This window comes from Molothrus aeneus, chromosome 18 (genome assembly GCF_037042795.1).
Source record: "Molothrus aeneus isolate 106 chromosome 18, BPBGC_Maene_1.0, whole genome shotgun sequence".
Lineage (NCBI taxonomy): Eukaryota > Metazoa > Chordata > Aves > Passeriformes > Icteridae > Molothrus > Molothrus aeneus.
The window spans coordinates 2,794,067-2,818,689 of record NC_089663.1 but is presented as its reverse complement, the minus strand read 5'-3'; the positions used below and the strand labels follow the sequence as shown (position 1 = coordinate 2,818,689).

The following is a 24,623-nucleotide window of genomic DNA, read 5'->3' as shown; positions in this document are numbered from 1 at the left end:
GACTCCCATTTGGCCTCTTAGGGAGTTTGTTTTGTGAAGGTGGCATTGTCTTGCATTTTGAACTTGGCTTTCCACTGTGGTTGCAGACTTTTTTTTATGTTTTCACTTGTTCCAAATGTTATCAGAAGCCAAAAGAACTAACAAGATAACTGTCCAGAGTTCTCCTGATTACATTATTTTTTCAAAAGAATAGTGGCTTCAGCAAACTAAACCAGGATGTTAATAGTCTGACCATGATGTATTTGTTTGGTTAACTTGTATTGAGAGTGTTTGGAGTTCCCAACACAATCCTCAGTTTAAGAACTTTACTCTTTCCATGACTTGAGGCTCACAATGCAGGAGGAAGTTGAGAGCCACATAACAGGATGGTGGCCCATCCATAGGAAAAGTCCTCCTCCAGCACAATGGACAGGCTGGGATATAACCCTCCCCCTCTTCCTGTGCACGTCTGATACTCACTGTGCTATTTCTGAGGAGAAGCAGCTTTGTGGAAAGAGCCTTTCTCCTTCCCCACGTTTTAAAAAAGGCAGGATGTTACATTGCTTTATAAATCCTCAAACTAAGTGCAAAAATATTTTCCCATATTGTCTCGAAATGAAAGATGAATTTGACAGCTTCGTTAATCTGGTTAGGAAAAGTGATAGAAATTATTCCAAACTTTTCACTCTCTAGTTGTGTGCACATTGCAGAATACACTTCTGATCCTACAGATTGCTGCTTGTAATTCCTGGAGTTTTATAAACACTGCTCAAAGGGCAGCTTTTGAGACTTTGTGTACTTGCTTCAGAACCTGCAGCATGGTGCTGAGAAAGCACAGAGCATCTGCAGAGCCACTGCAATGCCTTCATTGAAATTGTAAGATAGTATCAGCAGGTTATATTAAGTAGTTCTGGGAGAAGAATGGCTTTTGCTTTAGGCACACTCATTTTTCATTTCTTTGTTGTACAGAATTTGATTATTTTCAGCATCCCCTGAAATTCAGTTCTGGTTGAACACTGTGTTGGTGGTATTCTAATGTTTTAAACATACCCAGCAGTGTATTCATTGTGAACAGTGCTTATCCAGATTTCTGGCATCTCAATGTTATCAATAACAGATAAGGATTTTTTTTTTTTAATTTTCAACGAATCTCTGCTTCATTTAATTTTATTTTAAAACTATGTGTGTTCAAAACTGCCAAACAGGAGACAAGCATCAGGGTGATGAATGTCTCCCTTCCTCATTCAGTCTTGCTGAAGGTACTCAGCTCTTCTTCCTTCCCTGTCCTGCAAGCATGGACATCCTCTTTACCTTCAGCTCTTCCTGATGTCTCACACTCTGCCACAGCTCCCTTTTCTCCCCAGCATTTCCTATCATCAGAACTTCTGCTTTTCCTCTGTACCACTGTTGTTTTATTTGCTTTAGCACCTGGGTGAGAGCCAGCATGAGCTTTCTGAGCTGCAGGGACACGCTCCTCTGTCTCTGAGCTGCTGCAGGAGCCTCACAGAACACAAGTCCCAAATATCCCAACCTTCTCCTCTAGGAAGAGCAGTAGGTCACCTTCTGTCCAGTCACCAATTTCTGTCCAATATTAGCTGTAAATAGGAATATGGCAGGCTAAAGGAAAGATACTTGTAGATGGAGTCTGTAACAGGTTCTAAAATGACCTGGAAGATTGTAACCATCATTTGGAAATAAGCAAAAGAAAAGAAAGGATTAGAAACCTTTTGTTTCAGGATGATTCTTTTCTTACTTTTGTCCTATTCATATTAAACTACCAATACTTAGGTAGAACCCTGTAAGCCAGTATTTTTCAAGATATGTTTAAATCACAACTGATTGATCCACTGCCAACAATAATCACTTTTTTTTGTCTTGTTTTCTCCCTCTCACCTGGAGGTGATGTCTCACAGCTGTAGGTCTTTATGCATTAATGCATGGAAGGTATTTATAGAAAATAATTTCAGCTGTTGGTGTTTCACAGGGAAGATGGAACCATGCATCTTGAGTTAAAGCTCCTTTTTTAACAGAGACCTGTTTGCTCCTGGCATTGTTTTGCCTTTTATCTCTGGTGTTATATTTCACACTGCATAGTGGAAAGTAGCTAATAAATACTAAAAAACAGTAATCACACAAGTAACCAGATAAAAATCTTAATTTCTAGAATTTTTTGAAGGTGTACAGAGTTCTAGGTGAGCTGCCAGTGGTTTAGCCTGTTAAACACCAGGTGTGGTGGAGTTGGTTTATCCTTATCAGCAGGGTAAAATACTGCTGATATTTATTTTATTTAATTAAATAAAATTCTCTTCTTTAAAGTGAAAAAACCACACCAAAGTCTGTCCTGTTTCGAAGAGAGAAGGTTTTCTTTACTCACAAGATACTTGTGGAGAATGCAGCCCTACAGAATTGTCTGGTGTAACTGGTACGGGTTTTTGTCAGCTTAAGTAAAAGGGAAGAGAAATAACTCTTCCTTTCCTATCCCTTCTAGAAAATTGCTTTCAAGCTTTTGATTAAAAGTCTTAAGTACTTATTTCTGCTTTGGAAGCTTGAAACTTTGTGAATGCTAAATAATTCAAATATGATACTGTGGTGAAGCTCTTAATTTCAGTCCATTATAGTGGAATAAACCCCGTTAAAAAACCCTGTAAATTACTTCATTGTACACTTTTCTTGATTTATTCAAGCAAATTTGGAGGAGAATAAATGAATAGTCACCTTTAAATGTAGGTGTTAATATTTAACTGTGTTCCAAATGTTTTTTCAAGACCTCAGTAAAAAAATCAGGTTGATACAGCCAATGAAAATAAGAGAAGTTTCTGGTGTAAAAACCTGAATGACTTCATCTCTTACTATATTGTAGCTTTTAACATGCTGCCTGAATGCTGTGTGCAGGCAGGATTTCTCCTTGGAGCTCAGCTTGGGAGGATGGTGATCTGCAGAAGGTCAGTGCAGGCCTAGCAGAGGCAGGTTCTGTATTAATTCCACCCTGAGCCTGTTCAGTCCTGGCACAATTGCACAAACACACAGGTTACTGACTGCATTGTGTTCTGGGCTGAGCAGATCTCCGAGCCTTGAGAGAGGGGAGCTGCTCTCAAGATAAGCATTTAGATAAAAGAGGAGCAAATCACCTTTCGTTTTCAGATCAACAGGCACAAAATAGTTGAAATTTCATTGTGTGTTAGCTGTGCTCAGGATCTGACACTGCTGCAGAGCACAGAGCCAAGTGCTGCATTTTTCAGTGGAGAGAATCCTCCTGGCTCCTCTAAAATATGTGCAGTGTCATAAAACTGTCATAAATTCCAGATATCTTCAAAGCATCAAGTAATCCCATCCAGCTGTTAGGGAGCATTTACCCTGGCTGGAACACAGCTACTTTCATTTTGAGTACACAGCTAATAAAAGTCCCAAAAAGGATGTGAGCATGCATGTTTCATGTTAAAAGAGGACCAACAAACAGGATACACATACACATCCTTACCCATTCTTATCTCCACCAGTATTTCCATTTATTTTCCATTTTTGTCAGCATTCTAAAAGATAATTCACTTCCAGAAGTCTGGCACCAAAAAGCAATTGTCACAAAATTGCAACAAGAATAGACTAAAGTTTTTTTTAAAAATTTTCTTTAAGATTTACACACTTTCTAGGTACAGATACACTTAGTGTAGCCATGTAGTACTTGTCCTCTATTTCATGCAATGCTGCTTTCTGGAAAGACTTTTGCTGCAAAGACCTAATTTTTACCTCCTCTACAGATTGAAGCTACATGTTTTACAAAAAATTGAATGCTATGCTCAGTGCACCTTGGAATCAAGCAATACTTTCATTTGGGCTTGGGCAATAAGTGTAGAATAACAAAACTAGAAGTAAAAAATGGTTCTGATTTTTTTTTTTTTTAATTATCAACACTGAGCTAGGTCATATCCTATTCAAAGTACTATATTGATTTTAAAAATGCACAAGAAAAGGACATGGCTGTGCTGATGTAAGCCTGTGTTCAAATACTGACTCCAGGGTGTGCATTCTGTGCTGTCTGGTTGATTCATCAGAGCAGTCAGGATGCCAAAACACTTCTCTCCTTGGTTTAAGCTGATGCTTTAGCCAAAAATCAGTGAGTTATGGAAAGACGTGCTTCCTTTTTGTGTTTGGATTGGATTGTGATACAAGGGAAATGTCAACTTGTTAGACTTAATTATGACAAAATTTAGAATAAATTATGAAGCTGTCTGTACCTCTAAGTGTTTCAGACATTAATGTCTGAAGCTATTACTGGATTTTGTGAGAATGACTGTTTCTTTTATGGTTCTTTTTTGTGCCCAAAGTGAAAAATAACATGTGTTTGGTATGGAAAGAAACATTACCAGTCAGTGTTTAAGGATTTTGATGGTCTATATTTGCCATTTACTGCCTTTCCAGAAGCTGGCATTGAAGAGGCAGTAGCTGGGACTGCTGCTAAGTCTATTCCAGAAATATTTTCATGTTCTCACCCACTGCCAGAAGCAGATAGCCACAGCTCTATTCCATGATTTGAGAGTCCGTGAATCCTGATTCGATGGAGCATGGATGGCAGCCCTGTTGTAGTTAACCTTTGTAATCTTCTGTAATGGAAACTCTTTTCTTTTGTGGATGTATCTTTAAAAGCTCTGAAAAGCATTTTACTAGTAATTTTCTGCCATAGGAAGAAGCCTGCCAAGGTCTGCACACTTAAACTTCAAATCTTGTTTTAAGACTTCAATATATTATAGCACAGAATCATATTAATGGTTTTGTTTTCTCAACCCACTTATTTAATTAACTAATACAACAGAGACATAGACACATGCTTTTATTTTCTTCATGTCCTGACTCTCTTGAGAGCCAAACCAAGCTTGGATATGGGAATCTCTCCTCCTTGTGCAGAACAAGGGGTGGAGAAATGGCTGCTGTGCAGGATGCTGCTCTGCTGCAGTTCTGATGTCCACAGTTCAGGGAGATGGAAGCTGGGGACGTGTCTAAAAAAGTGATTGAAATTGCTTTGGTCTTTATTTGGAACTGCAAGTTAGAAACCATATTTTCTGTAGTTCTTGATGTTTGTGGGGTTTTTTACTTGTGGAAGTTTTCTGGGGGGATAAAAAAATTAAGGAGTTACTGGGTTATAATAGTTAACATCACTTTCTTGCGTTTTTTTAGAAGAAGTATTTTCACTGACTTTAGATCCTCTATTAATTTAGAATTATTGCAAAAAGCAATAGGAGACAATTTTTACATTAGCAGTATGCTGGTTAAAACCACTATAAAATGGTGAGTTTTAGAAAAGCCATAGGTTTGCAGAGCTTGATAGGTAGATTGATGTTATGCCCAGTCTGTTAAGCAGTGTAGAAAGTTTCATGGGGAACACTGTTTTTAGTCTTTTTTTTCTATGTTAGCTCAAGGGAATCCTCATTTTGTGATGGCTGCTCCTACTCTGCAGTTTCCAGTTCAGCAGGGGCTGGAGTCATGCTTGAAATGCTGCTTGGTTGTGGATCTACCGAGTTGTTCTAGTACCATCTATTTTTCACTTTATATTTTTATGTTCTGTCTCCAGAAAGTCTTACAAATGTTTAACTCTGTTGTTTACTCCTGGTTGGAAAGTGTCTTCCACAGATCTTTTTATGACAATGATGTGCTGCTTAACTTTTGTAAAAAGCACCTATTTAAAAACCATCTACCCCAAATACAGAGGTGGCTTCACTGCCATCCTGCCTATTAATCATAAATAGACATGAGAAATGCCCTTCTAGTTCATTTATCTCCAGAAAAGCTTTCTCCTCATTTGACAATTTATCTGAAAGTATGTTCTTCAGTTGCTTTAATACTTTGTGGTCTGAAATGTCTTGAAGAATAATTCTAGATTATATTCCAGCAGAATTCTCTTAATAGAGCCAATTACTTAATAAAAGCAGTAACAAAGAAGAAATTATTTTAGAGAGATTTTAGATTGATGTTCTGTTTACCATCAATTCTTTGAGAAATAAGCGCTTAATGCAAGATTGATTTCATTATACTGACCAAGCTTTTTCAAAAAAAAACCACAAGTAGTTAAAAGCATTTAGGAAATAAAATTTGCCGTATTTAAATGTGCCAGTTATGTGCTCAAAGCCCTACATGAAAAATTAAATTTTCAGTTTAAATGACAATCTGTCCCATTTCTAGATTTGTTTTTACTGTCTGACCAATATTATACTTCTTTTAGTCTGAGAGGTAGTGATAATTCATAATGCTTAGAGCAATTGGAAACAGAAACCAGTCCCTTTTAATTGTTTCCTTCCGTTGTATTTAATTCAGCTTCTCTGGATACATTAAAATTCTTGGATGATGGGTTTGCTTTCTGCTTGTTGTCTTAATAATAAAAGCTGGACCCTACAAGATGATTTAGAAAAATGGGATATTCTGAGTTTGGTTTTGTTTGAGAACCAACCAAACTTGTGGCTGCGGCTCTTTTCCCCCCCAGTGTTTATATTAAAAATAGTAAGCATTCTGTGGATACTTACTAATATTAAAGTGAAGTTTTTAGTTTGTACAATTGTAATGTTGAAGAGAAGACTTTTGCTTGTTGTAATTTCACTGTGGCAATGCCAGGGTACATCTTTCTCCTCCCCTTCCCGCATCAATTGCTCATCTCAGGGAAAGAGGGAGAACATTTCAGCCAAGAGGTGAAAACCAGGTTTGAGTTTTTCTCCCTGAGTGGATTGCATAGCAAAGCCCACAGGATCATTCACACCTGATTTTTATAGCCAGCTTGCCACACAAGTCTTTGACAGAACAAGCCCCTCTCCCTACCTTTATCCATCTTACTGGCACAGATGTGAGCCTGAGGCCTTGTTGGGTAATGGTAGGAGGAGAGAACTCTCCAAAAAGTGACTTCTGTAAATTGACACATGTAGAAATTTATTTGCTTTAACAATCTGACATTTTTCCATGTTTTATCCTTAAAACCTCATCCTATGTGTTGCATATGTTCCCTTAATTTAAGTAACATTGAGAAAGCTTTAACCGGGCATTAATTTAAATCCAATTTCCTGTCTCTCTTGAGGAAAAAAGAGAGTGTTTTTTTTTTTTTGTTTCTCTCCTCTCCCTTTATTTTTTCCCTTTTGCAGTTGAGTTTTCCCAGCCTGTGGCTGGAGGAAGCTGAGCAGAGCAGTTCCCACAGCCCGGGGGGCTCCAGCCGCGGGCGCTGTGAGCCCCAGCACGTACACGGAGCCAGAGCCCGGCCTGCCCGGGGCCACTGCACTGCACAAGGGCTGGAGCTGAGCAGGAAACCCAGATTTCCCTCACATTCTTCTAGAAATTGCCCAGAGTTTTGTTTTTTTCCTCTGTCAGAGGAGATTGTGGCTGTTGTTCATTTGAAGTCCAAGTGGCCAGGGCTGCCTGGCACAGAGCACTGGCTCTGGGTGGAGTTCTCTGCCGTAGCAATAACCATTTTTAGAGTCTTGTCCAAGACAGCTGCTGATGATGATGATGTTGATATCTAAATTGCTGTCAGGTGAAAGGCTGGCTCAGGTGATTGTGATCCTGCACTTCTGTCACTGGAGGTTTTAGTTTCTGCTGTTAAAACTTTGAGAACCAAGTAAACTGCTGTGTAGCATTTACGTTTTTTGAAAAAATTCTTTCACTTAGGATTTTTTTCCTGGGAAGCTGAGAAGCCTCAGAGAAAAGGAAAACAATTCTTATCTCATTTGCTTCTCTTGTATTTTGCTCATTTGGAATGTGTTTAGAGATTGTTCACCCAAAGGTGATTGTTTCATTAAATTCTGGTGTGAGTTGCTCATTGGCCAAGCTGTTTTGAGACTCTAAAAAGAATTATGAGTTCTTATTATTATCTTTTTTAACATTGAGTAGGTATCTTTTCTGTATTCTTTAGCATAGCTTAGTATAGTATTCTTTAATATAATTCAGTATCATAAAGTAATAAATGAGCCTTCTGAGAACCTGAAGTCAGATGCATCACTCCTGCCTTCGTTAGGGCATTTCCCTGCAAATACAATACTTCTGCTTGAGCCCAGTTAAGTGGGTTAGATATTAAAGCATATTTTTATTTCTCCATGAAAGTGTAAAAGATATATGATAGATTGTTGTTACTGGTTGTTTCCTAATTAAAGTTTAAACTGACTGCTATCCACTTAGCCTCTCGAACATTGTTTGACTGCCAACAGTACACTCATTTAAAAGGTCACTGAGGCATCTTGTTCATAACTCTTTTGGACTGGGCTGACTCTACAATAATTTATACAGTCTCAGGAGATGCATTTGCCAGTGCCACTGAGTTTCCTACGGGAGCTAAAAGATCAAGAGTGCAAGACAGCAGTTCTCAATTTCAGTTTCAGTCCCAAAGATTCTCTGCTACTGTCAGCACTAAGTCTGCTGGAACATCTTTATTTCCAAATGAAAGTTAACTTTTGTTTGTCATCTTGTTCACATCAGTTTCTATAGAGAAATGGTTTGTTTAAAAGAGAAAATACTTTCCCTCATCATTTAGAAATTTTGTCTGGATATGAGTGTAGTAGAAGCAGAAAATAGAATGAACATGAGCAGAGGTAGGAGCACATTGTCTGATCAGGGATTTGGGGTACAAGTCTGACTCATTTGCTTTTCTGTCTTGGGGCTGTGCTGTGGAACATCAGGGTGGGCAGCAGGATGGAGCTGTGGGACACCCTGGTGCAGGTACAGCTGTGTCATCCTCTGGATCCTGGGGATGGAAACATTTCCATAGGTGTTACACTAGGTTTGGGTTCAGTTGGTTTTGTTTAACCCAGTTTGATTTGGCTGCTGGTTTCAATAGAAACACTAATTTAGTATCTCCAGTGTCAATCTCTGGCCGTTATTCCCATGCCTCCGAAAAACTGAGTGAAATTTTCCCTTTTAAATTTGTGTTTGTGGTACAGTTGCCCCAAATCCATTACCTTCTCTAGCACAACATTTTACAGCTTTTAACACACACTCAAGCACACATTTTGCACTTTTTTTTGAAGGAGGATTTAAAATTATCAGAAATTAATATATAAAATAACTGACTTTATTTTGTTTTCCTCTGTTAGTAGTGCAGTTCTTACCACAGAACTTTGGTATTGGGCTGTCCACTTTCCCTGCCAATTTCTTTGAAAGTATTAAAAAGAAGTATTGATCAATTGGTAGCATGTTGATCAATTGTTAGATTACAATTTTAATGTTGCTTTTATTTTTTTCCCTTCCAGAATATTGACATCACAAACTTCAGCAGCAGCTGGAATGATGGCCTGGCTTTCTGTGCAGTTCTCCACACTTACCTCCCTGCCCATATTCCCTATCAAGAGCTGAACAGCCAGGACAAGGTAAGACATTACAAATCCCATTCCCTGGACTGCAGTGCTTTGGTTAACATGAGTTAATAAAGACCAGTGAACTAATTGGAGTTCTGAAAACCCCAGTGTTACTAGGATTTCCATAAATCTCTTTGTATTCTAGTCTGCCACAGTTCCTACCTACTGATTAGCTGAGGATGTACAATCAATGATGATAGATCCTAAAAACAAAAGATTATTTCATTAATTTATGAAGAGATTTTTTTAAATGCTTTTCAGAGAATAAATAATCTTTTTTTTAGTGCTTTATAACTCACTTGTTCTTTGCTGACAATGATATTCAGCATTATCTTCTGAACAGTCAATTAATAAATGTTTTATTAATTTTTGGATTATATTAAAACACATTCATTCCTATGGCTCTTTAAAATTACTTTAGTCTAATTATATAGTCCATTTGAAGTTTAAGTAGTAGCATTATTAAGAACATTCTCAAGACCATTTTGATATGTTTGAAATAGTATTTCCTTGTTTTCTAACATGTTTTCATATCCCACGCAGAGAAGAAATTTCACTTTGGCTTTTCAGGCAGCTGAAAGTGTTGGCATTAAATCTACTCTGGTAAGATTTAAATGTATATTGAATTAATTATGACCCACTTATAAAAATCCAAATAACTCTATTTTGTAGTTCCAAAAGATCTGGATGTTTATACTTAAAAATAGCAGCAGATGAGCTCAGCTAGAGGTTATTGCACTAAATAATGACTGAAATGCAGACTGGTTAAGCTTTAAAAGGAAGGTTCACCAACACTTATCTCCCAATATGAAAATAAATATTAATAACAGCAGTGGATTTTTTTGAGAATAATTTGAGAATAAGATTTCAAGAATCCATTAAATCTGTCCTGTCTCTGATCTATTTCTAAATTATTCAGGATGTTTGAACTCTGGAGCTACAAATCAAGCAATGTCATTTGTTCCTTTTTCTCAGTGTAGTGTGAGAGTTGAGATTTGCCTCTTAAGTTTAGACTTTTAATTTGTCATCATCACAAGTAGTTGTAAGGTTTTTTCAGTGATGGCTTAAAAGTTGTCTTACACAAATTTCACAATAAAAGAATTAGTTTTCAGCAGTAGAGTGTTTACTAGAACAGGAGTGTTTCTGAAGGTGTGGAGTTTGGAGTATCCCAAACCCTTGTGAGTGATCACAAAAACTCAGCTGAAATGGCCACTATCAGAAATGAGACTTAAGTGACACTTTTGCAACCTAAGTTCTAACAAAGCTGCCATAGTTAGTGACTAACAGTACAACAGAGTTTTTAAAAATAACACTTTCCTTGATCCTTATCAGTGCTTTTACCCCCCAGCATTGTGTTTGCTGACAATGGCAGTGCAACTCCTGGGCTTTCCTACTTTGACTTTGGCTCTGATTTGAGATGTGGAAGTTTTTTACCAAGTGCTGATGTAAGAATGAGATAGTGGAAAATAACTACAGAAATTCTTGCATAACTCAGCCTTAGTCCAAATGGTTGCTGTCTGCCCTTCCCTTTTGTGATGTACTTCATTAGAGACACTCCAAACAGGCAGATTGAATGGAATTCAGTCTAAGTGCAAATTGCATCCATCTGAAGAAGTTAGTAGCTATTTGCATACCTGCATGCACACTGTGTGTGCTGTGGAGGTTTGTGGATTTTTTCTCATCCATGTTACATGAGTGAGGGGCTAAGAAGGGTCTGAAACCTGCTGTACGTAAACAGGAGTGGAATGCAAGTAGAAGTTACCCTCTGAAGAAGGTGTTCAGCTAAAAGAACTCACAACTTCTTCTTTGAGTTTTGGAGATTCCTGCATCCAAGGCTTTCAAACAGAGCCTTACAGTGAACAGAAATTGCTAGGAACTGCATCACTCTGCTTTGCTTTGTACATGTGCTGAAGAGGGTAGATGGGAATCAGTTATTTATTGGTGCTTAACCTGATGGGAATTTTGAACTTTAATTAATATCTGGGCCTTGATTCTGTGGCTTGCAGTTCCTGGGTAGGTTGTGTTGATTTGCAAGGCTGGTGCAGGGTTCTGTGAACATTAAAGTCTGACTGTTGTACCAGCTGTGCTCAGTGGGGCACAGCTTGAGCATGCACAGCATCAGGCATTTCAGTCTTAAGTCAACAAAAGAACTGTCTACAGATCTGCTATTCATTACATTTTGTAAGCAATACCAAGATATATGGAAAAAAACAGAGCTTTCTTCATCAGTGCTTTAAATTGTGGAACCTTGACAGATTTACCATTCCCAGGAATGTGTGAAAACACTGCCACATTGCTCTCAGGGTTTTCATTCCTGCTTTTGACCAATGTGTTTTCTGTGACAGGACATCAATGAAATGGTGCGAACCGAGCGTCCAGACTGGCAGAATGTCATGCTGTATGTTACAGCAATTTACAAATACTTTGAAACCTGAACCCCAGTCATTCAGCAGATCCATGGGATGCAACCAATGTGAGCTACCAGATGGAAATCTTACTGAAATGCTAATCCCCATTCCACTCAAAACTGGCAACATTTGAGTCCCCTCCAACTTCAGTGACACTATCATGGATTGCCTCAGATTGCTTCAGCTACTAAGCATGGGAACAACTGTTTAAAAGTAAGAACTTGTTGCCACAGTGCTTGGAATAACCCAAGTTATTAAGCTATTCAGATTAATTATGTAGCCTAAAGAGCCTGAACTACTTCTGTGCTGCCTTTCCAGTCAGACTTCCTGAAACTTTCTTTGCTGGGAGAGTGAGATGAATGCTTCCTCTGGCATATAGGAGACTGAATGTACAGATAAAGCTTTGAGAAGGAAAAGGATAACATGGCATCATATCACTGAACTTTCTGTAGCATCCTGATTTCACAGACTCTAAATATTCTACCCACAGCATATGGCAGCCCCATACAGTAGAGTCCTTAATGGTAACTTAGTTACTGCCTATACAGCTATTTTCCATCCTTTAAAATGTGCACAATATTCTAGGAAAACAAGCTTTGATTCCATAATGACAAATTGAGGGGAAAAGTGCTCTTGATACCTCGAAAAATCTGGCACAGAAGAAGTCTTCATCCTAAAGCTTCATTATAAGCCTACCTCTGTCACAGTTGATGTGGCTTTCATCTTTATCTTATGGATTGTAAAGACTAGCACATGCAGCTCCTGCCTTTCAGGGTACACTACACTTCAAGGAATCTGTGCAAAGTCCCTGTGCTTCCACTATAACAGCAATGAATCAATGATCACCCCTTGTCTGGCTTGTTCTTTGCTCTCTCCCTGCTCTGCCTGTGCTGCTTTCCCCTGCAGCAATATGAGCACACGTGGTGGATGGCTGTGCTGGAACAGTGCAACTGGGACAGCATTTCCTCTGCAGAGAAGATATTCTCCATAAGATGTAATAATGAAGTAGTTTGTCTCAAAATCCAGCTTTGCCATGTTTTCTGTGTGTTTTTCCTTGGTCTTGCACATCCTCATCTGAGTGACAGGAGGTGAGATGTTCTCTGGGAAGGACTGTGGAGGAACTGATGTAATGTGTGTCCACCCAGCCGTCTCAAATACTGCGTGGAAATGACTCACTGTCACAAGGAAGGAATTGAGAAACTTTAGTCTGCTCAACTTCTTTTTCTTTCTGAAAATGTACCTGAATTCATTTAGCAGCTCTTGGGCAAAAGAGTTTAAGTGCCTTAGCTATCATTGAGTTGATAGGTGCTGGCACTTCAGGGCCTGCTGTGGAATGTTAATGGCTCCCAATGGTTTGTGGCTCCCTTTGTCACGAGCTGTTTGTTGTAATCTTGTTTGGCAAATCCAGGGGAGACTTCACTCTGTCATTGCTTCTGCCTCTTGCTTTTCTGAGCACTTACCAGCAGTTCAGCCATGGAACATCTCATTAATATTAAGCAGAAGCCAACTTGAGCAGTGAGTTCTGTAACAGCTGCTATTTATAAGCACAGGCTCTTTCAGCAGTAACCCCATTGTAAAGAAAATAAATCTGTTCTATGGTGCTCTTACGACTGTTAAGGACAGTTTGAATGTCATAGATGTTAACCCAGTGAATGCAACTGTGCTTGGCATCTGTGAAACTTCTTCATGGTAAAAAAGCACAGATTTAACTCAAAACTATTGCCAAATCCAAAACCCCATCATCTGAAGAACATAGCCCACGTGAAGAGTAATAATTCAGCATATCTCTAGCATTGTATAAGAATACACATTTACACTGATATGTGCCTGTGAGAATTATGGAACTTTGCAAAATAACTATTTAACCTGTGCTGAGGGCCTTTGGAGAAGTTTTCAGAGCAGTGGTGTCTCAAACATTCTTGCAGCTCTTTAGAACTAGAAGTAGAGACCCTCAGATTATTGATTGGTTGGTGCATTTGAAGAGCCAGCATAATCTAAAAGCAATTGTTGCAAGCGAGGTTTCAAGTGAAAGATCTTCATTAATAGATTTTAATAAAAGTCTGAAATGCATTTTCCTCTCCTCTATATTTCTTCAATTTTTTTTTACTTCATTAGTTTCAATAAGAATAGTCTTAGTGGAAACACACATTAGTGCTGTCTTGCTTTCTATCTCCTATTATTAAATTCCAGATTTTGCCAATCAGTGTTTAAAAACCCTTCTGTTTATCCTCTGAACTGATATCCTTATCTATGATTGTCTTATTCATTGCCTTAGAGTTAAAAAATAATATTTTTCTAATGAAAAGGATAGCATTTCTTGATCTAAATTCACTCATCACCTGTTTTGGTGAGGTAATTTGAGCTTTGAGCTGACTTTTTTTCTGTCCAATGGTCACCTTCATTTACCTGGAATGTTGTCAGAGTCCTTAACTGCAATAACCCTGAGAGTGTCAAAGGAGAAATCATGTTTGCCAGATCCCTTCTGTTGAAAGATGAACTGCTGGTCTTCAGAAAGGAAGAGAGAGAAAAGCTAGCAGTAATTGTAACAGGGATCTTGTTATGAACTTCAGAGCTCTGTGAACTTCTTCTTGGTGTGATCTGATAAAGCTCTGTGAATCCAGCCCAGGAGCCCTGGGCTTCAGGAAGAGGTTTCTGTGTCCTGATGTATCTGAGCCTTTATGTGTCAGGTGCTGCCCATGGAAGGAATGAAGCAATGGAAGAGCAAAGCAAACACAATGCCCTGCTGCACTCCACAGTGTGGCTTTTTCTGAAGGTTCAAACCACATTCAGTTGCTCAAGAGGAAAAATAGCAGTAGCCCTTCTGGATGTGGAATAAATACACTGTTGTGTTTTGTTTCTGTTCATAGTTAATCCTCAAAAAGCTTTGGTTTTTTTGTTCATGTCAAGTGCAAGTTTATGCTGATTTATTTCCCTTTTAATCCAGAAGGTATTTCTGAATGTACTGAAAATATGTTGTCATCCATTTGTGTTTTCTATGTGCCTTGCAAAAGCCTGTGCTGTGGAACATCAGGGTAACTCATGGCCAGGGTGGGCAGCAGGATGGAGCTGTGGGACACCCTGGTGCAGGTACAGCTGTGTCATCCTCTGGATCCTGGGGATGGAAACACTTCCATAGGTGTTACACTAGGTTTGGGTTCAGTTGGTTTTGTTTAACCCAGTTTGATTTGGCTGCTGGTTTCAATAGAAACACTAATTTAGTATCTCCAGTGTGAATCTCTGGCCCTCACAAAAATGTCTTTTCCCATGCCTCTGAAAAACTGAGTGAAATTTTCCCTTTTAAATTTGTGGATAGTTTATCCAGAATATAGTATATGATTGTGGCATATTCCAATTTAAAGGTAGATTTTTATCTCTTTTGCATAAAATATAATCTTCGAGTTACGTGTAGTGTTTCTGATAATTTTTCATCTCCAATTTTATGAAATATTTCCACTGTTTGTGTTTTTCTGTAATGTCCATTTTCATGTCTTAGAAGGCCCTTAATTTGCCAGAGCTAAATGAACTCTGCTTTAATTTATTGGTGCAGACTCCTGTTCATGTCCTGGCGGAGGGGATGCTCTGGTTTTAGGTGCATGAGGAGAAATGAGCTGGAGCCCTCCTGTCATGGTGCAGTGGTGTGAGCTGCTGAGGCTCTGCCCTGGGAGTGCTGTAGCTGTGACACTGGGGTCTCATTTCTCTTCCTGATCTCACTGCTAAGTTTTAGCTCTTTTTTCAGTCTCAACACTCCAGACATTTGGGTTCTTTTGCATCACCAGGAGATTATTTTCACTCAGTTCTGTTTCTGTACAGATTTGGCCCGGGGCACAGTTTTTATTCCAGCCTAGTTTTAACCCAGATTATTTGGGAAACTGGAGATTTGGAGAACTTGTGGGTGTTCGTCTTCCTGCCTGTGCCTGCTCTGGGGACACTGCCTGGAGTTCAGGTGGTGACAGTTCCTTCCAAAGGCTGAAGTGAAAGTTACACCTTTAAACTGTGTTCCTGTGACTCCTGTGGGGACTTCACTTCTTGTTTGCCTCTTGCAGCTAACACAGCCCCAAGCAGGAGTTCCTAAGGGGCAAAATTCTTCTGGGAAGGAATCCAGCTGTGCATCTTCATGCTGCTTTCACATAACTACTGTGAGTTATGCTGAGGTGGTGTAGAAAGAGAACCTTAAAATAGTCATGTCCATGGATGGACTGAGTTAACTGTATGGTTTGTTTGTGGAGCTTCCCTAGACTTGGTAAATATTTATTTCTGTTTGGTTTTAATGTTCTGTGAGCTCTATTTCTGCAACTCCTTCCTTTAAGCTGCCATTAGTGTATCCCTTTCTTTAGGCTGATATTAACCAGCTGGGGGCATTATTTGGTGAGAAGGGCTATAAAAGTGTCTTTGTCAGCCAGGAGTGCTGGACATGGCACTGTGCTTTCCCAAGTTAGTGCGTGTTGACTGGCAAAACACAGACAGCTCTTAATACATTCAATTGTCCCTATTTAGAAAGGTATTTTTAATAGTGTTCCTGCTTTCACAGGAGAGTGGCTGGATGGATTTTAAATTACTGCGTGGCTTGCTGTGTCCCTCCTTCATCTGAGGTTCTTCTGTTGTGTTCCCTGATTTCACAATCAGCCTTGTAGTACACTCTATAATTATCTAACCCAAGATGTTCAGCATCTGGAATATGTAGCAAGTATGCTGTGGGTAATTAATGCTAAATAACTTAAAAGGTCGAGGTTTGTACAGTTCTGATTTCTGTTAATTGATACAAGTCTTTTTTTCTTTGTGTTTTTGCTACACTTGCCTAAAGTTGTTTGGATGCAACACCCTTGAGCTTGGTTTGACAAAGCCACTGTCCTGATCTCTTGGAGCTAATTCATTCTGGGATATTAGAATTATTTCCTCCCAATGAAGCTTTAGTAAAACCTATGGATACCAGATGAGTTCCTTCCAAGTGACATTAGCTTTTGCTTGGAATATTCCTTACCCAAAGGCCACTGCTGCCTCAGAGCTGCATGCAAGCTTCCCATCAGTCCCAGCAGGACCTGGGGATGCAGAGCAGCAGGGTAAACTTTGGCAGAATATTACAGCAGCCTGATGCAATTAAGCTGGTTTCATTTTAATCCCCTATTTTCAGGGGTTTTCAGTTTAGGCAAAATCATTTACTGAAAGCTGAAATGTGGCCTGTTAGTTCTCCACTGGGAAGTATGCTTCTGTTTAATAATATTTTTATGAGATTGTATTTATGGAAATGGAAAGAAAAATGTCATAAAGCTAGTTTTGTTGCACTTTTCTAAGGCTTTTGTATTTTGCATAGTTCTAGAATATGAGGAAGTTGCGTGGGGAAGTCAAGGCTTGGAACCTGCTCTGCCCCAGCACAGGAATGTGTGATGTGCATTTTCACCTAGTGATCCATGTATGATTTTAATTGCATGTAACTGGTGTATTTATATGCCGTGAGGGAGCCCAGCAGACATTTCCTCCTGCCCAGGAGCCATTGGCAGTCCCAGTTCCACAGTTCATCAGCTGACCTGTTCTGACTGTGGCTGCACTTGCAATAATGGAATAGTCCATTTTTGATTCTGAGCTCTTTCAACAAATGAGGAAAAGGGGGCTCCTTTTTTTTTCTTTTTTTTTTTTTTTCCCATTGTTGAAATTTCTCTGGAGGCTTTTAATGGTTTCCAATTATTGCATATGTTCATTTTAGGATGGTTACTTGGAAATCAGTTCATCTAGGAGGGCACAAATACATGTAACATTCTCAAGTAATTAATCCTTGTAACTTACAACATTTCAGTTTGATAGAAACTTTTGGTTTTATGTGTATTGTAAGGTTAATTTTTCTGTCTATAAGTAGCACTTTTATATGTATCTGAAGGGTTTTTTTTGAACAGAAATGTGTTTTTTCTGTATATTATCTAATGGGAAGAAAGTATAACACTGCTAAACAAGGCATAGAGTAGTTTGCCTCCAGACTGTAAGTTCACTTTAGGTCAGTAATGATCAGGAGTTGTTCAGAGTATCTGAAATAAATCAGTGATCCCATTTCCTACTGGACAACTCTCCTGATCAAACCCAGAAGGGCATTAATTGGTACCCTCCTCCTCTTGGAGGGTGCTTCCAGTTCAGGTGTGAGGCAGGACTGACAGAAGGGTGAGGAATTTTGGACTTGGTGGAAAACCAGAATTTTATTGATGCCTCAGTCTGACTTCACAGCACTATACTGGATGAGGACTAACCTAGTTTGAGATGACACTGCAGCCAGTAACGATATCTCCTAAATAGCTAATTTAAAGCTCACTTTCCATGGCCTTTAAAGATGATCTAAACCCCAGTGATTCTAAAAGCTCTTCTCATCCTTCCAGCTTTTCTGATTTGCATTGGTTTTACTCTTCCCTGGAACACAGCTGCTGTGTGTCAGTCTGTGTATGGGTTTAGAAATTCCTCCAGACAAGTGCAAGTACTTTGCTTTTTTTCCAGAACCCTTTTGAATAGTTTACACATATCTTACATAGAGAGAGGCTTTGCATAAATGTACAGATGTACCCACATGTGTAAATGTGTGTGCAGATATGTGCTCCTGCAGGTTCTGATAACATGGAACGTGTTTCAACAAGTGCTTATGTCTTGAATACTTAGGCTGGTGTATTAGTGTAGATATTTAAATGGCAAGGAGGAAAAAACATGTTGTTTGCTTCTGGTTAGAGCTGAGAAATGCAGCTCTGAGGAAAATTTGAATGAGTGTTCCAATTGTATTTCACCCTGTTTGTGGTTTGAAAGACACAAGTTGGTCGTGATTGGAACATGAGAAGTCAGCAAGCCTGTGTTAAGCTAAACCTTTTGGAGTACCCAATATGCTTTCAGTTTGCAAGGACCACTAGAGACCTGGGCATTTACTTTCTCCATGATGTATTCTGTATGAGTATTTAGTGTGTATGCCTTCAATTTGCCAATGTTGCCATGTTTTCTTCTTAATTATTCATGAAATAAAGGTTGCAAATAGGAGAATGTGTGTTTGTTTTCTTGGGTGAAGGGCTGCCCAGGGGGCTGTTCTCAGGCTGCCTCTGGCACTGTTTGTTCAGGAGTGTTGCAGGAAGCAGTGCTGGAGGTGAGGAGTGTGTACCAAGGCCTTGTGTGCACACAACCTCAGGATTTTTTTGGAAATCATATCTCTCTTGGGATACCAGCAGCCTCTACCCCCAGAGGGTTTTAGGTGATAAGACAGTGAATACCCCAGATAAGAGGGACATATTTAAGGCATCTGCTTAGCCTGTATTGTTCTAGAGAAGGAAATTGCAGAGAATATGTTCACTTTAGGCAACTTCTGTAATACATTGCAGGATTAGAATTACTGAAATGTTACTTAGCCCAACCCAAGTAAGGCAATTGTGTGCTCACCCCCTCTCTGTGTCTAAAGGAGTTGGGCTGGGGAGAAGTTGGGGGCTTAATCTCTAGAACAGTTCAGACTATTTAAGGCAGAAGCCTAAACACAATTTTTTCCAGGTGAAATAAAGCTTAGAACACCTTAAACCTCTTGTGGTCTCAAATTGTCCTGGATGGTAACTGTTTTCAAATGCTGGTTTAATTTCAAGTGTTCTGGAACAAATTGGATCCAGAGGTTTGGATTGAGCTCCTAATTGTAGTAAATATTGTTCTGAAAGGCACTGGCTAGTGTAGGTATTTTAATTTTAATTTTTTTTTGAGACTTTGTGTGTTGTTTTCTGACCGTTCAGCAATCCAGAAAAGTCTTTGTCTCAGTGATGTTATTCTGCCAGAAAGTGTCTTGTTTCTCCTTTCTTGAGGTGAAATTTTCTCCCTGAGAACTCCTTGCAGTCCTGCCTGCAGTGTCTGCAGCTGCTGGAGGGGTGCGGTTTAACAACATGCCTGATTTAAGAAAACATTTTAGTTCTTAAAATGGATTTATGTCCTGGTTTTTAATACTTCTCTTGCAAATAAATGTTTCAGAAGCATATTGCAGTACAATGTCAGAAAATAGATGTTCTTTCCTATAAGAAGCACATGGCAGCTCCATGGGAGGGACTGGTCCACGTGCAGTGGGCACCTGGAGGGCAGGACTGGGCCAGGCCTGAGGGATGCTAAAACTGCAGGGTCTGCACAGTCTGGAGGGCTGCAACTTTTCTATCCAATATCCACTGAAATAATATTCCCTCACCAGAGTATTTTCATGGATTGCCTTCCAAGCTGTCACTAAAAAATTTTGTTAAAAATGTGAAACCAGTGTCTAAGTTGAATATAATGAAATTGGTTCATTATTTTTTAAGATCTTAACTGTAATGAAAGCTGCAACTATATGGAATAGTGAAATAAATACCTAAGAAGCAACAGTAATATAATATTCCATTGTGTTAAATCACAGAATCTGATATTGGAGTCATGGTATTTCTGCAGTTAAATTCTGTGGAGGAACTAGGCCAGCAATAGAGACCTGCTGAAATTGTTAAATTCTGTGGATAACAATACAGATCTTCTGCCTAAATTGTGCTAAAGGGTTTCACAATTGCTTTGATAGAGGAGACTTGGATTAAATCATGTCTGCTGCAGAATTCTACAAAGGGCAGAGATCAGAGGAGCTCACAAGATGTGCATTATTACCACACAGAATTATTTTAGGGGAGACCCTTATCATTGAAAGTTAACTCCTTTCTAAACTTTTAGGAAGCTATTTACAGCCAGTAGCTACTGGAAGAACTTAAAACCCAGCAAAAAGGGAGCTGGATTCTGTGCCCCTCTCAACTCCCTCAGTGCTTTGTCTGTGGTGGTTTTTCAGCACTGTCTTTCCTTGAGCCCAGCATTTCACATTTCATGTTGAGATGTTCTCATACCTCAAACTGGTTTTCTTTTTCATCCTCACTACTAAAGGTTGAGTGAATTCTCCTTGGATTTGCTTGGGAAGTTTTGTTGGCATTGAGGAAGCCCCAGTGCCTTCTCTGGCAATTCCTGCTTGGTGCTGCAGCCCAGCACCTTGAATGGGCAGGTTGGCTAATTAGTGTCTCTGGTCCTGGCAGCTCAAGATTAGAACAGCATTTATGTCTAATTAAATATTTTTATTAGTTTCATTTCTATTAGAAGAGTTGAGTTGAAACTTCTCCCATGCAAGTCTTTGTTCAGAAAAAAGCGTTGTCTGTGAATTTTTAAAGAAGCAGATGAGGGAGTGGTGCCACCAATTCTAATCCAGGTTAAGGCTTTTATTAGACTTTGTCTCTTATTTCCTCTGTGTCACCATTGTTTAGTCCTTTTTGTAGGACTGAATTTCTCTATGTTTAATGCCCTATTTGGAAAATATGATGTCGATTTTCCTTAAATGGTCTTTGTCCTTCAAGATTTTTAGTTCTTTGGAACCTTCTTAATCTCATTGTGAAAATGGTGTTGAGCACAGTAGTGTCTCACCACAGTATTTTTGCTCTTAGCCATCTGCATGGATTCTATAGTGTGGGGCACTATTTGTGCTTCTCTCCAGTGCTGTGCATAGTTCACTCCCTTGTTTATGTCCTTTTCTTAAACCATTTTAGGCTCTTTCCTCACGCCAGAAGCCTAAAAGTTAAGCTCTTAAAAATGAAAGAAACTTGAGAAGGAGACATAACAGTCTGGAGACAACTTCACTGAGCTGTTGACAATATCATATTTTTCAAAAATAAATATCCCACAGAGCACCAAAATGCCACTGTGTTGAGTTAAGGCTGTGTCTCCATGGGGCCACACTCAGAGTCCATGGGCTGCACCAGGGCCCAGCCTGCACTGGGCATAGCCAGGGCTGGCTCTGCAAAATCACAGCTTTGCATTGTCAGCTTTGCAGTTCAGGAGCTGCAAAAAATCCCCCCCAAAAACGGCTGCTCTGAGAAATTAATGCAGCTGGACTTTGGTCTGGGCAGAGACAAAACGTCAAAGGAGGGTTTGGTGCCCTTCTGCTCTTGGCCAGAGCTACAGCTGGCATTGAAATGGGAGCTCAAACATCAGCCCAGCTCTATAAACCTCTGAAGTTGTGTCATTTTGCACCAACATTTGCAGCACACGCTCTTCCCTACCAGGGAGTGGTGGGGAGCAGGGTCAGCAGCCACTTTTTGTCTTCAATTTGTGTTGTGACAAAAAATGGGGTTGTACACAATGTGTGTTTGGTAGAGTTGAGTAAGGGTTGCCCTTTCACTGCTCCTCAGAACAAAATGAGAATAGTTCAAGTGAAGAAGAATCAAGTGACTTCTGCTGGGCCTTTCAATTCAACAGTTCATTTATTGTGTAAAGGTAAGTTATATTTTAGCTGTTGCTCTGCAGCTCCCACATGATGATTCATGCTACCAGTTTTTCTTCTATTAATAGTTTACAGAGAGTGCTTAAATTTAGATTGAATTCCATCTCATAGTCTGTCATGCTGGATAGCATTGAGAGGAATAAAGCCACAGTCTGTTTGGGCAGTGTCTTTTATGGAGAGTGGTCAACTCCTGACATGAAATTACTGAAAATCCTTCCTTTGTTCCTGACTCAGACTGTGCTGGGGACATGGTCTGCATTTCCCTGTGAGAGCAAATCTTACCTTGACTTCAGCTTCTTTTCCTTCAGCCTTTGGGAAAAGCTGAACTCCTCCAGTGCTGGAGTGAAACAATTGGTGCAAGTGCATTATGATTTTAGCCATGGGCATTGCCAGCACAACTCTGCATGTGTAACTTTGTTAAAGGGGGCACTCTTCAGAAAAATTGAACTTTTCCCAATGTTGATTTTAAAAATGCTATCAAATATTTAATGTTGAACAATGTGTGTGAAATAATCACATATATACAAACACACATACAATTTGCTGGTGTATCCAAAGGACCTCAAGTAATTGTGCCCTCATCCCTTCTTTTAGACTAACACAGGTGTCTCTCACTGCTTTTGGGGAGATTCAGGCAGTATTTGTAGAAGTGGGATATGTACAAGTCAGAACACACCATTTTAAATGTCCTGTTTAACACCATTGAACACGTGTGCTAATGCAACACTCAGTTTGATGTTCTTGGCAAAATAGACATCCTTTAAATGTAATTTTGCACATATTAAATAATTCAGTCTGGTTAGAAAGAAAAATTTCATGACAGAGAAGAGCCTCAAAATTGATAAATCATTGATATTTTTGTAAAGACAGAAATATTTTTACTGTTTGAAATAAGATTAATTCTTCCAGATTCTGTCCTAGGCGAACTGATCATTTTCAGTCCTCCACATGGAAGCCTCGGTACCTGGGTACCATTTTCTGCCTCCCAGGGTGGCAGGCTGTGTTTGTTTGTGAGTCTGTTTTGTGTTCCAGGGGATCCCTGATGTGCCCAAGGTGTCACTCGGGCAGTCCCAGCACAGAAAAGGGTGAGTTTCTCAATAGGCCATGAGAGTTTTATTTACTTTGCTCTCACCTTTTTGGAGTAAGCATTTCAAGGGCTGTTCTACACAGGTTTCTAGAGTTTACTGCTTGAGCTGAGTTGCTAAATCTGAGGGGTGCAAATATTCTTATCAGCACTTTTCAGCTGCCCAGAGCTCAGGAGTTTGGCGTGTTCAGTGAGACAGTGAACAGGATGTCACTGATCTCTGCTTTCCAGGAATGACAGAGCCTATCTTGGCTGCACATGGGAGAATCAGAAAATTTAATTCCTGTCCTTGCAGTCCTGCACTCCTTTCAGCCCAGAGCTGGCTCTGAACGTGTGGCAGCCCCCCCATGGCTGTGGGGCTGCTGGAAGCTGTTTTGTTTCCAGGAGGGTTCAGTCTGTCTCTTCATGTCACCCCTTCTCAAACTGTGCCTGGGCACAGCACTCACAGTAATGCTGGTTTATTCTCCACAGTGACCAAGGGAAGCTGCACTCTGTCATGCTGCCACCCCTGCATTTTTTATAAAAACAAAGAAAAGATAAAAAAGCTGTTTGTACTCCTTACTGTCAGTTTACTGTCATTGGCCAGTGGTAAGAGAGGGCATAAGTAGAATTACCCAGAGGTAAGGACAGTGCACATGGAATATGCACAAGAATTATGGTTGATACTTGACAGGAACAATGGCATAGAACAACTAGAAAACCAATTCATTTTTTACTTCAAAAGAAAGGTAACAGATCTATTCAGATCTTATTATAATAATGGAAGTTATCCTATCCAACTGCTGAATAGGACATAAAACAGCAGCTGCTCATTATAAACACAGTTACTTGTGCAGAAGTGAGAAATGAGCATGCAGAAGCCATAGAGGGTCTGGCCTCGTTGCTCTGGGAGGTGTTAATACTGATTTTAACATCTTGGATCACTGCAGAGTTCCCAGCTGCACAGATAAAATCAATAGGTGACAATGAGGATCTGATGTGCCATCCAAACTGGAATGGCCAGTGAGGGAAGGAACCAGTGCTTCTGGTATCAGAACACTTTTGTAGAAGGAAACTCATTCCTAAGAGGCTTTAGGAGCTGGTCAGGGAGCCAGTCCTGGGAAAGTACTTGGACATTTGTTTTGGATCTTCTGTGACTTGCTGATTTAAAAGAAAATCTATGTAGTCTAAATCAAATACTCTTAAAATTGGTTAGCTGCAAAAAATCAAAGAGTTGCAGCTGGGAAAAGAAACACCCAATGATATGGGGCCCTTCTGGGGTCCTTCAAAGGTATGGTGATCAACATTTGTGACTTGGGAAACTTGTAAGGTGATATATTGAGGATGGGATGTTGGGATAAACCAGTCTGGCAGTTCAGTGAAGAGGGTTGACTGCAACAGCTATGTTTAATGTATTCAAGAACAAAATAATATTTAGAAATTGCATCCCTGCTCCATAAAAGTATTTTGATTTCCAGCTTTCATTGATTTCAGTGGGAGAGAGTAATTTGGATGGCTTTGAGGATCTGGGCCAAAGAGTGAGGCAACCTCTGCAACACAGCAAACACAAAGCCAGCAAACACTGCCCTGGAAAGGAGCAACAC

General features: G+C 39.6%; 1 protein-coding gene across 1 annotated transcript in view; it reads left to right on the top strand.

The window, feature by feature from the left end:
- The window catches only part of SPECC1L (sperm antigen with calponin homology and coiled-coil domains 1 like), a 66,005-nt gene extending 47,305 nt beyond the window's left edge, over positions 1-18,700 (top strand). Inside the window, exons 14-16 of the mRNA XM_066561946.1 lie at positions 9,189-9,305; positions 9,837-9,896; positions 11,639-18,700. Of these exons, the coding sequence (XP_066418043.1) occupies positions 9,189-9,305; positions 9,837-9,896; positions 11,639-11,728 (267 nt within the window). The 3' untranslated portion in view covers positions 11,729-18,700. The remainder of the gene's footprint in view (positions 1-9,188; positions 9,306-9,836; positions 9,897-11,638) is intronic.
- Positions 18,701-24,623: the final 5,923 nt, after the last annotated feature.